Consider the following 13,911-nt stretch of genomic DNA (forward strand, 5'->3'; position numbering starts at 1 on the left):
CCCTTACTCCATCGTTAATGTATGTTGAGATCCATATTTATAAAAATTACTTACAGTAATTATGTAGCTTGTGTATAACATAGATAGCACTGTCTTCCAGTTTTCAGCTGAGAAATACTAGGCTTTTTTGTTGTTGTTTTGGAATTGTACAGATTGTCATTAAAGTGATGTTTAAAGCAAAAGTATGTAAACATGAGTATTTCCTTAAAACTGAAGTGTGATCTGAGGATTCGGCAAGCTTCAGTGGTGTCACATTGTCAGCTGCATTGCAAAAGAGCTGTTTTGCTAGGAGGAGGAAAAAGAAAACAGCTTGAGACTGCTTTATAGCTTTCTAATTCATAGTTTCCTCCCTACAAGACAGTAGCTCATGTATGGATAGATGGTCTTCATAAAAGATGCAAGATAGGAGCCCAGTAATGCTAGAAAATAAATAGGCAACTCTGGGCTAAGCCTAATAATTCAACGTAAATAGCTCGTATAAGCCTGATGCCTTGAGTTTTCCTTATTGGATAAACAACCATGTGCAAGTCCTGTATTTATCTCCAGACATAGATTTTCCTTAATTGGAAAATAAATAGTGTGTGGCAGAAAAAAAGTCGTCTTGCATTTTGGCCACCCACATGGTGTAGTCTGGCAGAAAAATTGCCCATTCAAGTCTGACCTGTTTTTATAGTACTGTAGATATCAGATTTAAGCTGGCTGGTTCCATTGAAAATTATATGCGGAGATATCTTAGCAGTAACTCCAAAAAAGATTTGAGTCAGCCCTGTCTTCCAAGAGATGTTTGTCACAGACTTACCTGTCTGAGCCTTTTTTCCACTCGGTTGCTGTCAGCAGGAGTTTCGTATGGTGGATTGTGTGGGGCTGGGTGCTTGGCATGCCAAGACAGAGTGCGTAATTTTCTACACATGTAGACTGATGGCACAGCATGAGATTAATACTGCAATTAATATCTGGTTTTGGTTCTCTAGCACCATTCATGCTAAGAAGAAATCTGCCTACCAGTGAAGGTTTCATGTTAAATGTATAGTAACATCCTGAAGGTGTGGAGCGCGATACTTCCCAGCACAGATCTTACAGCTGAATTCTGTTGCTAACATTAAAGTGTAGGTAGCATTTCACTTTACCTTCTATCAAAAGTTGTTTTCCTTTTTTAAATGACCTATAGGTGTGTAAGCAGCTGAAAATACAGGCTCAGTTATTGGAAGATTATCATCAGACAGTATTTATACCCTGAACTTTGCTCAGTTGTCACTGAAAGCACATCCTTTTAGAACTGCTAAGTTTTGTTCAGAATTATTTTGTTCAGACAGCTTCTAGGACAGTAAGACATTACTGGCGGACCTGAGTTTGGCAGAGTACTAGAGGATTGTCAAGGTGGTTAACGGACTGAGAGGTGTAACTAACAAACCAGCTAAGTAACCCTCTTTATACCAGGTTTTCCGCCTGCTGGCCTTCATATACCTAAGTATCTCTATACATGTAGATGTGTGTATATTTGTATATATAAAAAAGACATGAAGAGGAAATCTTGGAATGTAGTTTATTATGCTCAGTTCTTGCTCATCTACAGTCCATACCATCTGATGTTTCGACTACAATAAACTGTAATGGTGGTCAGGGAAAACAGAATGAGGAATGTGAAGTGTATTAATTGATCCAAGCACAGGGGGAAAAAAAGAAATAAGAAAGATCTCAGTTCTTTGTCTTTGTGCATGAAGGAGTTGTTTGTGATTATTACTGCCTAACCCAGCCTGCATCAGTCAGAGACCTTGTACAATGTCTCTGAACTTCTGGTCCTTCCCTGAATTCCCTTTCGTTTCTTCAGTTACTCATATAGCCCCAAAGTGAAAATTTAATATTTCCTTAATGTTCCTTTCTTTATTTCTTGTGGTGCCTGTTTTCAAGCATTGTACTTTCCAAGTATGAATGTCTACCTCTAAGGGAGTATTCCCTGGTAGTTCCAGGGACTGTTCTTGCCCACTCTCTGCTCCTTAGCTCTGTTTTCCACACTGAAGACACGTGGAACCCAGTTTTGTTCCTATTCAGCTTTGCCACTGGGCTGTACAGATGGTTCTCTCTGTTGGGAGTGAAATACCAATGAGGAATGCAAAAGTTCAGCATTGTGACACTAATGCTCTTGTGTCAGTGCTCCCCTCTGCTCAAACAGAACGAAGTCACTTTAGGTAAACAAAAATTATCATAATCAAAGGAGGAAAATAGGAGAGAGATGTATGTAGATACTGAAAGCAAGCCAGCCTTTTGCAGCTTTCTCTAATTTAATAAATTAATAAACAGCTGTTGGGCTTTTCAAATTTTCTCAATGTTAAGTGTTGTTAATCAATTTTTAATGCAGCAATTAAAAAGATAGGAAAACTGCACTCCAGCTATCACCAGAACAATTGATTTCTGCAAGACCTTAAATACCTTAACTGTTCTGCTTCAGTGTAAAAGTTCTGCATAGACAATAGAAATAAATCCAGTGTTAGCCAGAGGAAAACTTAACTACATTTATTTTAAAAAGCCTCCCGAAATGTTACTGACAACTTAATGGTTCAAAAATGAGGACACTGTGTATTTTGGATTGCAGGCATTTACTATGCTTGCGTATTTATGAGGAACAAAAATTAAAAAAATCTGAAATATTTGGCAACTAAGGCTATAAATAATGCTTCCCTAGCTACAGTAAGAATAACCAAAACACAGCAGCAACTATATTAATTATTTAAGCAAGAAATTTGCCAAAATTTTCAGTTGAAAAAACTCCCAAACCATGCTCACGATTAAGGATGTTGACAGTGATCTAAGTGTATCTGTGTGAAGTACCCATTCGCATTTAGAGAATTCTGCTGTTCCAGGGGTAAAGTAGGAATTCCCAGACTTGGTGTGTTATGGCCTAGAATGGAGGCTGGTATCACCAGAGGATCCGTAGCAGCACTGCCGTGCAGGAGGCATCCCATGGAGGTTACGTGCTGGGACTGGGCAGAAAGAGGAATGTTTGTTCCTCGTGTGTTCCTCCACGTGAGTGAGGAGACCAGTCTCTGTTTGTTTGTATTTACTCAGCATGTCACTGAGGATGAAGTTAATGATCTCATAGATATTTTCTCTTGCACAGTAACTTATGCCACCTGTTTTCATGTTCACAAAACCATAATGTGCTCATAGCCAACTGCAGACGCTGCGTATCTCATTAAGGAATACATGGAAAGGACTTAATATATTTTTAAGCTCCACGGGAGGACCATGGTGCATTGCTCTGTTCGTGGTGTTCATTCACATGCCCTTAGCAATACATGGATGTGCTACAGGCGAAATAAATGCTGGCAGCAAAGAATGGTATGAAAGTGTTCTGCTTCTCTTTTGCCAGGTAACTGCATTTTGTGATGTTGACGAAAAGAAAATAACAAGAGGATTCTATACTTTTGAAGAATCTGAGGTTAGTTACAAGTACTTTTGCATTAATTACTGTGATCTGAAATCATTCTCAAAAATGTGATGAAAGAATATCACAAATTTTAAATATTGTAATAACTCATTTTGGTAAGGGGGCTCTGACTAGGAATTAGAGGTGAGGAGGCTTTGTCTGCCTAGGAGACTAGATAGCTGGGGATTCATACTGGAGTGTGAGCTGTGGAACCACAGCCCCTGCCTGTGTTCGTCACAGGAATAATACCACCGCCTCATCTGGCAGGGGGACAGAAGAACTCTCACTGAGTACTGTTGTTTCAGATAAGATATTAAACCAGCATGAAGTGTGATTATTTGGGAATATGTTTTATACAGATGCCTCTAGACCCCACAGGAAAGAACAAGTAGGCATGGGTTAGAGGAGTTACTGAAGCAAACTTCTTATCCTATTGAAGACAAAAAAAATAGAAGGAAGGAATACAATTTCACAGATCTCCATGTTCTACTGTTAACAAATTATGTTAATAAAAAGCATTATGGCAAGTCTCTTCAAAACAGGTCAGCTTCCAGGTCTAAGCAGACAGGCAGGTGTACATCACGTTAACTGAAGTCAGCTCAGAAGAACACGTGTATATTACTGCAGCAGTAGTTAGTGAGTCAGTATTCCCGGTCAAAATTCTCAACTCGATTGCTTTCATGCAGCTGAAAGCACTCATTAGCTTCCCAGTATAGAATTTGACTTTACCTCTAACCTCTGAAAAGGTTCTGATGATGGGGTAAAGCACGGCCTTCTCTGACAGTTTGTCTTTTAGGTGGGAGTGGAACTTGACTCATGATGGACTAAAGTCTAATGACTAAAATAAAGTTTCAGTGGTTAATTGTAACCTATCTGTATATTGTAGTCGTACTGTACCTGAATAAGACATGAACTGATAGGCTCCTTCGTAGCCTAAAATTGTAGAAGTTTTTTATTCCGCGGAGAAGAATGATATTTAGATAGCAATAAAAAAAACATATAGAAGAAAAAAAAAAAGTTGTCTTGTTGCAGTATTAATTTCGTGGTAGCAATTAGCTCCAAGATCTGGAGTAAAGTTTCATCCAGATTCAGTCCCTAGAAAAGTCGGTGAAAAGACAGTTCTGTTTCACTGGGCATTGGGTCAGGTCCTGGGAGCGCGGTCTTCCGAGAGTGCAATTTGACGTTGTAGCTTGGCCAGTCTGACTGCAGGGGTGGTCTGACTTTGCTCGCTGGCCTGAGCCACACTCTCCCACTGCTTTGTTTATACTGGGTCTAGCAATTTTGTGGATAAAGGATAAGTTGATTCAGTTAGCTGATCTGGCAGAAAAGAAACCCTGAAATAAGAAGTTTTCCAGCAAGTTATCTTGTGAATCAAATTACCCTGAGGTTGCATGATCCTTGTATCTGATGGGAGTAGGCCTGTTGGAAGGGCAGGGGGAAAGGAGGGGCATCTCCTCAGATGCAGCTTCTGATTAGACTAGAGTAATTGTAAAGTCAAATTCTATACTGGGAAGCTAATGAGTGCTTTCAGCTGCATGAAAGCAATCGAGTTGAGAATTTTGACCGGGAATACTGACTCACTAACTACTGCTGCAGTAATACTGTCAGCATAATTGTTACAGATCCTGCGCTCATGTCTTCCCAACACATAGCCATCTGCCCTGATCAGTCATAAAGGAGATTGTACTGCAACCTGTTGTGAATCCTTAGAAAATTCTACAGCTTGGATCCATGGGGAAGACCTACTTAGGCATAAGCCATTTAACAGCTCCCACTGAAAGAAAAAGATCTTGCTTTTGTGTCAGCTTTTTGCCTTGTGCCTCTTCTGATGCTTCTCTGATGGCACTGTAAGCTCAGTAAGCTGATTCAGCTCATTAAAGGGGCAGAACATTAACCATCCAAAAATAATATCTATATGTATGTATATGTAAATGTGTATGTATATACATTTCAATGTGGTAAGCTATTTTAAGAGCATAACTTGCAATCAGATCAAAGAGGGAACTGTTTGGGGAAAGGGCTAAAAGATAGATAACCTGTAAGAGAGGAGTGAGATCTTCTTTGAACAGCACAAAGCTCTTAATATAGATCTGGTATAGTGTACAGCTTCCTTTGGAGAAAAAGCAGTTGTATTGAAAGGTTGTAGTAAGAAAGTAATGGGTATTGAAATGAGTAGGAAAATAATGTGACAAGATGGACTATAAAGTGAGGTCTCAGAATCAGCTTTTAGTGCTTAGTAGCTCCTAAAACTAAGCTACCAAGTAACCATGTATGCTTCTGTAACCATGTATAAGCTTCTGGCTGTTCTTCTTGCAGGAGAGACCAAAACCAAAAATTCCAATATGTCACTTCAGGGACGCATCTCCACCTTTCATTATCTGTGTGAAGCTGGTAAGTAGCCTGAGCTGTATGTACAAAATCAGTAATTGCTCCTTATGAAAATTAATTTCTATTTACTGGAACTGTCTTTTCCCAGCTTTTACTAATTGAATGTTCCTTCTATGAAACTGATTGTGCAGAGTATTTCAGGAGGTTAAAGCAGTGGTATTAAGAGAAGTAGTGTTAAGAATAATTAAGGTTAAAGCTTCTGTAGAGGAACTTGGGTCTGTTTTACCTTCTTGCCCAGCAACATTATATGCACAAATGAAGATGTACAGTCGGCCACCTGGCCTCATTTATTCCTAAAATACTGTAGCCTGATGTATGGCATAGGCTTTGTTTTTCAAATCAGACCTTGAAAGCCATTTTCTTTGGCACTGCCAATTCTGAAGCCTCTTCCATGCTTGACTGTGCTAACCTTCTGATTTCAAATGGTTTAATTGGCTTAATAACATAACTAGAAGATGATAACTGGCAGCAATTTTGCTGTTATATTTAAAATACCACAGCACAGTGTTATAACACAGAAGATATAAAGCAAAACAGCAAATACACTGTAGTTGTAAACATCAGTTAAAAGGTCTTTAAAAGTAACTAAAACTTGTAGTTGTGTATAAAGGCAGATACATATACTCTTAAAACTGTACTAGATCTGTTCAAAGATAGATTAGCCGACTCATCTTGTCCAGTTCCTTTTTAACTGAGCCCTCCCAACTTTACGATCAGCTCTGAGATCATAACTTGCAGTTGTAAAGCCAGACTGAAGGTACCTTAGGGCATTATCATGTGCTGTTGGTTGATAAACTGTTGGATAAGCTAGTAATATTACAACTAATTTAATTTTTCATACTACATATAATGGTGGGTGGAAGTCCCTAGACAGAACATCTGTGCAACCTGTTATAAAGCACATTTAATTTGTGAAGTCCTTACAATGAGACCATTATACAACATCTTGCCTGAAAACTGTAGTCCATGACTCAGTTGTGATTTCAGTGTATTTTCTGCTTTTTGCCACTGAACATTTCCTACTTGCTGATCAATGAACACTGTAAACCACAGTATCTTTTAAGTAAATTTTATTGGAAATAGAATTTGACCTGCTTGAAATATTTTCTGAAATTATTTCTAAAACCTGCCTTTGAAGCAGCTCCCTTTTAGCTCACATTTAATAAGGCCAATAGCCATTTGTATGGGGGCAGCTCTAGAAACTGCAGGCAGGTTATGTCCTCACTTCTCGCTTTGTGATTGAATTACGCAGTCAGCTGCCACTGAAGTTGGTGCTATAAAAACTGATGGCAAAAATACCCTAGTGCAGAGGTAGATAAAGCTCAGTGTGCATGGATTTTGAGCATCATTGTACACTGGGAAACTAAGAGTGGCGAAGTGGACAATAATGAGAATAAATTTGCATAATAACATAGCGGAAATCCACTACAGAGCTTACCTTTCTACAGATTTTAAACATAGTTGTTAATAGTATGACCTCAAAGTACACACCTATGTCATTATACCATATTTTTTGAATGTTATGACAACAGAGAATCAGGTTATTAGAAGGACAAAGACTTTATTAATAAAACAAAGAGCTGAAACCAAGTATTTCTTTGACTGTTATCACATGAGAAACCACAGATAACATAAGAAAAAAAAAAAAATAAAAAAAAAAACAACGTAGAAATCTGTACCAAAGTGTAAAACCCAGTAAAGAGAGAAAAGGACTTAGAGGGTCTAATGAAGCAAGCAGCACTGTTCTGAGCTCCCCCCCTCCAGAACAAAGTTTGCTGAACCCTCCTTATCGCTACCATTGGGCTGTGCAGTTGATCTTGAGGAAGAGTTCTGGCAACCTCTTTCAGCCACTATCATACTTGCTGTATTTTATTACTATTATGAGTCTTTGTGGAGGCAGGCAGAATCCCCGAAACTCTATTCTTAGTTCTTGCAAGGTTGTACCTGGATTGAAATTGCCACATTTTTCAGTTCTAGTTTTGTCATGGAAAGTAGTCTTCTACCAAAACAAAACATGCTGATAAATGTCTGTGGTTTAAAATATTCAGATATCCTGTCTGCAGCAGCTTTCAAACTTCTAGGTCTGACCACTAAAGGAAATGGTTTCTAAACGGGCTGAGAAGCACAGAGTATTGAACTTTCATTCATCTGTGTTGCTATTGTGCAGGCCAAGTATAAAGCCGCGGGTTAGTCCTTGCTGTGTTTATAGACTGAACTTGCCTTACTTTCTGTGCAGCCCGCTTCTGAAGGAACAGCTAAAACCAAAACTTCCAGTTCTTTTCTTTAATCACCAGTCCTACACTTCCCCTTCCAGCATGCTTTTTTCTAAGTGGGAGCACAGAAGAAAGTAGGAAAGGGGATACGTACATAAATATTAAGACCGCATAATATTAAAAATGTTTTATACTTGTCATAGCTGTTTCTGCCTCTCTGGTGCTAGTCACAGATTTATCAAATGGAACTGTGCAAAAAAAAAATGTTGCTGAGTTAAAAGTCCCAAGATGATGCAAAAGATATTACCACAATTTGAAATGTAAAATTCCTCTGCAAAAAGGCTGCTGTCCTTGTGTGTACCACGTGGGGAAAAACAATTCATGTGTTTGCGAGGTTACAGATCGTCTACATTTTCTGTCTACATTTTCAAACTATCTAGGGCAAGTTTACCCAGCTCTGTTTCAGGTCATGCAGCAAGCATACAAAAAAAAACAGTGAAAATGACATTTCTTGTGCAGACAGATGCCAATGCAACACAGCTGGAGGCTCCCCTTGGAACTGGTTCAATGTTGCGTGGAATGGTTGGACATTTCTGTAATGCAGAACTGGCTGCACAGCCTCTTAGGCAATTTCTTAAACAGAAGTCATTAACAAGTTCCTAAACATTGCAGACTTCTGAAGTTATTATTTACCATTATAAAGTTGTCAACATCCTTCTGAGGAAGAAATTGTTCCCGGGCCTTATTGTATTTTGTTTTGCCATTCACATTTTTAGTTTTGGTACAGACAAAACCTGCCTGTTTATAAGCAGTGCTAAGAGGGTAATTTTGAAGATTAGATATGTTTATTAATTAAGTGGGTTGTTTGCAAGAGATGACTCTGGCCATGTGCTTGAAGCAGTGTTTGCTTATTTATTTTTTCTGACAGTCCTTTGCTAGCCCTGGCATTATTTCGTTGCCACATGAAATCATTTTTGAAAAAGCAGTCGTTCTGTTTTTGCTCAGTTTAAAAAAAAAAAAAAAAAAAAAAGAAAAAAGCTTTTAAAATGGCTTCACAGAGGCTGTAAGCTGGAAGTCTGTGCTCTCTGTGTGTGTGTTTTGAAGTTTTTGCTCAGGAGCATAAAATTGTGGCTTTGGTTCGTCAGAATTGTGTAGCAGCCTGCAGTACCACTTCATCTAAGGGTTTGCACTGTGTATTTTCTCTTGCTTTGAGGTAAAAGCAAAATGCTTAGAAATCACTTATTGTACCCTGTTTTGGCATGAATTCCAAGTGCTTGAAATGAAAGGGATTTTCTAGTATTCTGTCTCAGTAATTAAACTAGTTGGATTGTGGAAAGTTTTCAGTAAATTCACTGTTAGACCAGTTATTGTAAAACGCTGCCTTGTTCTGTCAACTCAGTCTTGCGCTCTGGGAATGGAAGATTTGTTTTTATCACATCTGGGCTCATTTTTATTTTTTAACCCTTCTTTAGAGCAGGTTGATTGTTCAGCAAGCCAATCAGAACTGTTCCATACCCTGTGTCCTAACTTGGGTAATCTCGGGTTTATGAAATCATTACTGGAGACTAAAGGTCATGATCAATGCCTGCATTTCTAACTAGAATTCCCTGTTGACACGAGTGGTCAGTTTTGCACATGGACCAATGGCAGTTTGAGATTTGAAATTAATTGCAAAACTAGGACCCAGTCCTTCAGAGAACTTAAATACTGTCAAGTATTCTTAATTTTCAAGAAGTAAAAAAATACTCAACAGATTTCCCACTCAGGGCCTTATCAATCAGCTAAGAGACATGTTATCTAGGTGAGGCCCTTGCTTAAAAAGTCTACTGCTATGGGCCCTTTGCTGCTCTTTGACAATTCATTAGCTATTACCGTTGTTCTTTTAATTGTTGCTAAACATCAGAGCTCAAGTAATTTTATGACTGTAGTGGTTTTTGGTGATGTTCTGGATCAGATAATGTTGTCTTCGTATATTTTTGCCTTACCAGTGCAAAAAGAAGATTGTGGCAGGTAGATGAGAATGGTGTAGCAGAGAGGGGAGGTAATCTCTGCTCTTGAGGCATAGCATGCTGATTGAGCAAGAGATTTGAAATATACTCATGCAGCGTTTCCTTTCATGTATAAATTCAAGCAGGAGAAACAAGCAGTTTGGAGGGGACAGGTCAGCGTGTTTTGTAGTTGGACTGACTGTTGATTGAGATGGCCTTGTTCCTTGAATGGAAGGTTTCCAAGAAACAAACACCCAGCTACTACGTGAGTATGTTTACAAGCAGTTCAGCTGATGGGGCCAAGCTGGGAAGCTGGATAAGCAAGATGTCCTCTATATACATTAGAACCCTTAGTTTCTGATCTCAGGTTTATAAAAGATCCCTGAGCAATTTCTTTTGAATCCAGTTATTCCAGAATGCCAAAGTCCAGCATTCCAGCTCCTTTAATTCCAGTTTGGGTTGGATTCTGTTTTCATAACTTCCTGTCCTGAACACACGCAGTACTGGTGTGCCTTGTTACAACTTCAATATGGCAGCTCTGAAGCAACCAAAAGAGTACTGAAGTAAACTTGTTTACCTACACCTAATAGTTAATTCATTTTTTGTGACATTCCTGGAGTAGGATTAAGGAGGAGGCCAGTAGAGGTGGCCAGTATAGAAATACTCAGAAACATTGACATCGACACGTTTTTGTAATGACATCACAGTTGTGTTAGGGTCTGTTTCACTGCCTTCAAAAATGACTCATGGAGCAAACCTATCAGGCTCCTGCTCAGCTAGTGCAACAGCAGCTTAAAAGGAAACACCTTTACCTACACAAAATATTTCAGTAGCTTGATGAAAGGTTCGTTTCATCAGACAGGCTAATCATTGTTCAAAATCTACAAAATCACTGTTTTGGCAACCTCATTCCCTTGGTCCATTCTCTGCAAATTGGAAAACAAAATGCTCCAGAGTTGCAGATGTTTATCTCCAGTGCTCCCTCAGTGTAGTAGTTTCCTGTGTTCTTGACTGCACTGGAATGAGTTGTTTAACATCCCCCTACACACACCCAAAGATACTAATGTGAAGACTAATTTCTCACTGTAAACTTAATTTTTGAATGGAAACATCTCTAAGCCTTGTTTTATTTATGTTTAGCTCTGCAAATTGGACTTTCTGTCTGTGGTCTAAAAAAAAAAACAAAAACAAAAAAACAAATTACCCAAAGCTGTTACAACCTGAAATAAATTTGTCTGGTTGATTTTTTTCCCCCCTGTAGGATTTAACAGGAGGAGCATTTGAAACAAACTTGAATATGCTGAACTTGAAAGAAGGGGTGGATTATTATCATTTTAACTAAAAACCAAGGTAAGGCAGTGACATTGAAGCTCTGTGTGTTATTCTGTATGTATCTGTGTGTGTAGGAAGCCCCAGGTGTTCAGAGGTTTAGATCTTTTTGGTAATTTGTGCCTCATTAATTTAATCCTTGCTCTGAGTAACTTCCTTTTAAGGGCCCTCCTAGTTACGCCATTAATAATGGTATTTACTCATTTTACTATTGCACAATTGTCTACCAAACTCAGTTTGATTGTTAAATTGTTTTTCTAATTCAAGTAATCATCAAATACAGGCCATAAGCCTACAAGAGGACTGTTACCATAGGGAAGGCTTAAAAATGCACCAAGCAAAGCCTATAACGAACGGCCATGTAAAGAGAGGTTTCTGTCAAACACTGTTTGGGGCCCTCAACTGTTCCCTGCTATTGGCTTATTCCCTGCTACAGAAAGCAACAGCTGGTGCATGGCAAAGTAAAGCTCTGCCTACTGCTGGTACTGATATTAAAGCCTCTGGTTCGGGACTGTGAAAAGTAGCACATGTATCATCATTTGGTAGCCAGATGATTATACGTGGAGATGCTCAAAATTTTCACTGGACCATCTTAGTTTTTCTGTTTTTGTTTTGAATAAGCTGGCTTTGCCAATGTAACATGTTTTCCTTGCAACAGGGAGCTAAAAGCATAACTTTGCAAGAGCAAAATGAAAATTTCTAGTACTTTCTGTAAGGAAATTAATGACCCTGCCTAACACCATAGGCTAAGGGATCGAGAGTACTTCGGCAGTACTGCCTGCAAGTGGCCCCTTCAGTGCATACAGCCACCGAGTATGTGTTTGTTTAATAGTTCATCAGAGAACAACACCCATCTGCCCTGAATTTCATCTGCCAGTGCAGTTTGCATGTATACTCAAAAAGTGTTGAATAATGTAATTTTTCATGTATAATTATCTTCTTCAAAGATAAAAAATCTTAGCGACACAGTGATACACTTACATAGACTATTGCTGCTGTTTGTAGCAGGTACTTCACAGAGAAAGTGGTTTGGTTTTAGCTCTTCCTCTTGAATTTTAACTTACAAATGTTCGTAGATGTGTATATGTATAAATTTCTATTCTACTTAAAGGGCTGAGATAGCAGGATTAACTAAAACCACAAAAAACAAGATATAATTACAATATCATGTTACCTGTGCATTTGCCCTACAATCACAGTAGTCTTAAAGATAAATGTTACAGCCATTTCATTTTGTAGTCAATAAGGAATATTCTGAATTCCTAGCAGTTCCCTGAAGTACTGATTCACCTCTGTATTCTTCAAGGAAAAAAATCAAGTTTCAGTCCCTAGAGCTACTTTACTACATTTGCTTTATTTAGTTATAGGAAGAGCTATTAGACGATGCTTTGACATTAGCTGAAGCAAAACCTGGATTTTTTGTTTGACTTTGGTGTAAAAATGCCATATTTATCTACAGCTATAATGAAAATTTCCTGAAAGTAAAATATCAATAAGCATGGCCATTCTTATCTTGAGAAAAAAATATTAAGAGAGGAGTGCAGCCAAGTCAGGTTTAATACTTGATGTGTGTACAGCAAGCACAGGTTGAATGGCTCCATTCAGAACTGTAGGAGTGTAAATCATTGACAGCAAAAAAAAAAACCAACAAAACAACAAAAAACAAACCAACACTAAAACCCAACAGGTCAATTGCGACAGAAGTATGAAGACAAACTGCCATCTTGTGGCTACAGATAATGAATTTAAAAACGGAGAACATAATAATGAATCTTTGTTGCCTTCCTATGGCATATCTGCACAATGCTGTAAGACATAATCTCTGCCTCTTATTTTTGTTAAACAGTGTACTTCGCAGCTCATGCTGAGAATCCAGTTTGTCAAGATGCCGCAGCACAAACTCTTTCAGTCCTAAGGGCACCTGAACCAAGAGCTTCAGTTTGCAAAGCAACAGTCAGTGCCTGCAACTTTATTGTGCTGAACTCTACAAGAGAAAGAAAAAAGAGGTCATTTGGAGTAGCATGTATTTTACCAGCACAATATGTAATTAAGTAAATTAAATGGAGAAGAAAATGTAGAAATGTAAAGTTAAATTTTTTACAATCCTTTTTTATCACCTTACGTTTTTAATCATCCATCAGTAAGTATTATTTGTACATTTTTTTAAAGGAGTAACTGTTGATTTCAGCTGAAATTAAATTAATTCACCTTTTCTTAATGTTGTGCTTGGGTTTCTTTATTGCTGTTTCTCTGTTCTCAGGATATGTGAGCTCTTAAAGAAGAGCAGTGTTATGTACACTTGGTTGGGCACCAACTGGCTGCTAGCAGGGGCATTGGAGAGCTATGAGAAGTCCTTCAAGTTCAGCAAATATCGCTCTGAGTGAACTCCAACAGTTCACGGGACAGGTTATGTGCAATACTGTGAGACTGTACATATTCTTCAAGGACTGAGGCTTTGTTGCAGGTAAATGAGCATTTGCTTGCTAGATTGAATATGTGCTGCTAAAGGAACTCTGAAATCTGCTCTAAGAATGCTATTTATATTCTGCCTGCAGTTCTTCTTATAAGG

General features: G+C 38.4%; 2 protein-coding genes across 6 annotated transcripts in view; one reads left to right on the plus strand and one right to left on the minus strand.

The window, feature by feature from the left end:
- B3GNTL1 (UDP-GlcNAc:betaGal beta-1,3-N-acetylglucosaminyltransferase like 1) overlaps window positions 1-13,316 on the plus strand; it is a 124,182-nt gene extending 110,866 nt beyond the window's left edge. For 2 of the 3 annotated variants that reach the window (XM_082774795.1, XM_082774794.1), the window contains 3 exons: window positions 3,368-3,436; window positions 5,741-5,815; window positions 11,275-11,363. In XM_082774795.1, coding sequence (XP_082630921.1) covers window positions 3,368-3,436; window positions 5,741-5,815; window positions 11,275-11,355 — 225 coding nt within the window. In that variant the 3' untranslated portion in view covers window positions 11,356-11,363. Of the gene's footprint in view, window positions 1-3,367; window positions 3,437-5,740; window positions 5,816-11,274; window positions 11,364-13,188 lie in introns of those variants that run through there. The other variant, XM_082774793.1, reaches the window with a different exon arrangement.
- TBCD (tubulin folding cofactor D) overlaps window positions 12,882-13,911 on the minus strand; it is a 125,376-nt gene continuing 124,346 nt past the window's right edge. For all 3 annotated transcript variants that reach the window (XM_082774791.1, XM_082774789.1, XM_082774790.1), the window contains one exon: window positions 12,882-13,326. In XM_082774791.1, the coding sequence (XP_082630917.1) occupies window positions 13,312-13,326 (15 nt within the window). In that variant the 3' untranslated portion in view covers window positions 12,882-13,311. The remainder of the gene's footprint in view (window positions 13,327-13,911) is intronic.

The sequence above is a fragment of the Aythya marila genome (assembly GCF_965140915.1).
Source record: "Aythya marila genome assembly, chromosome: 18".
Classification (NCBI taxonomy): Eukaryota; Metazoa; Chordata; class Aves; order Anseriformes; family Anatidae; genus Aythya; species Aythya marila.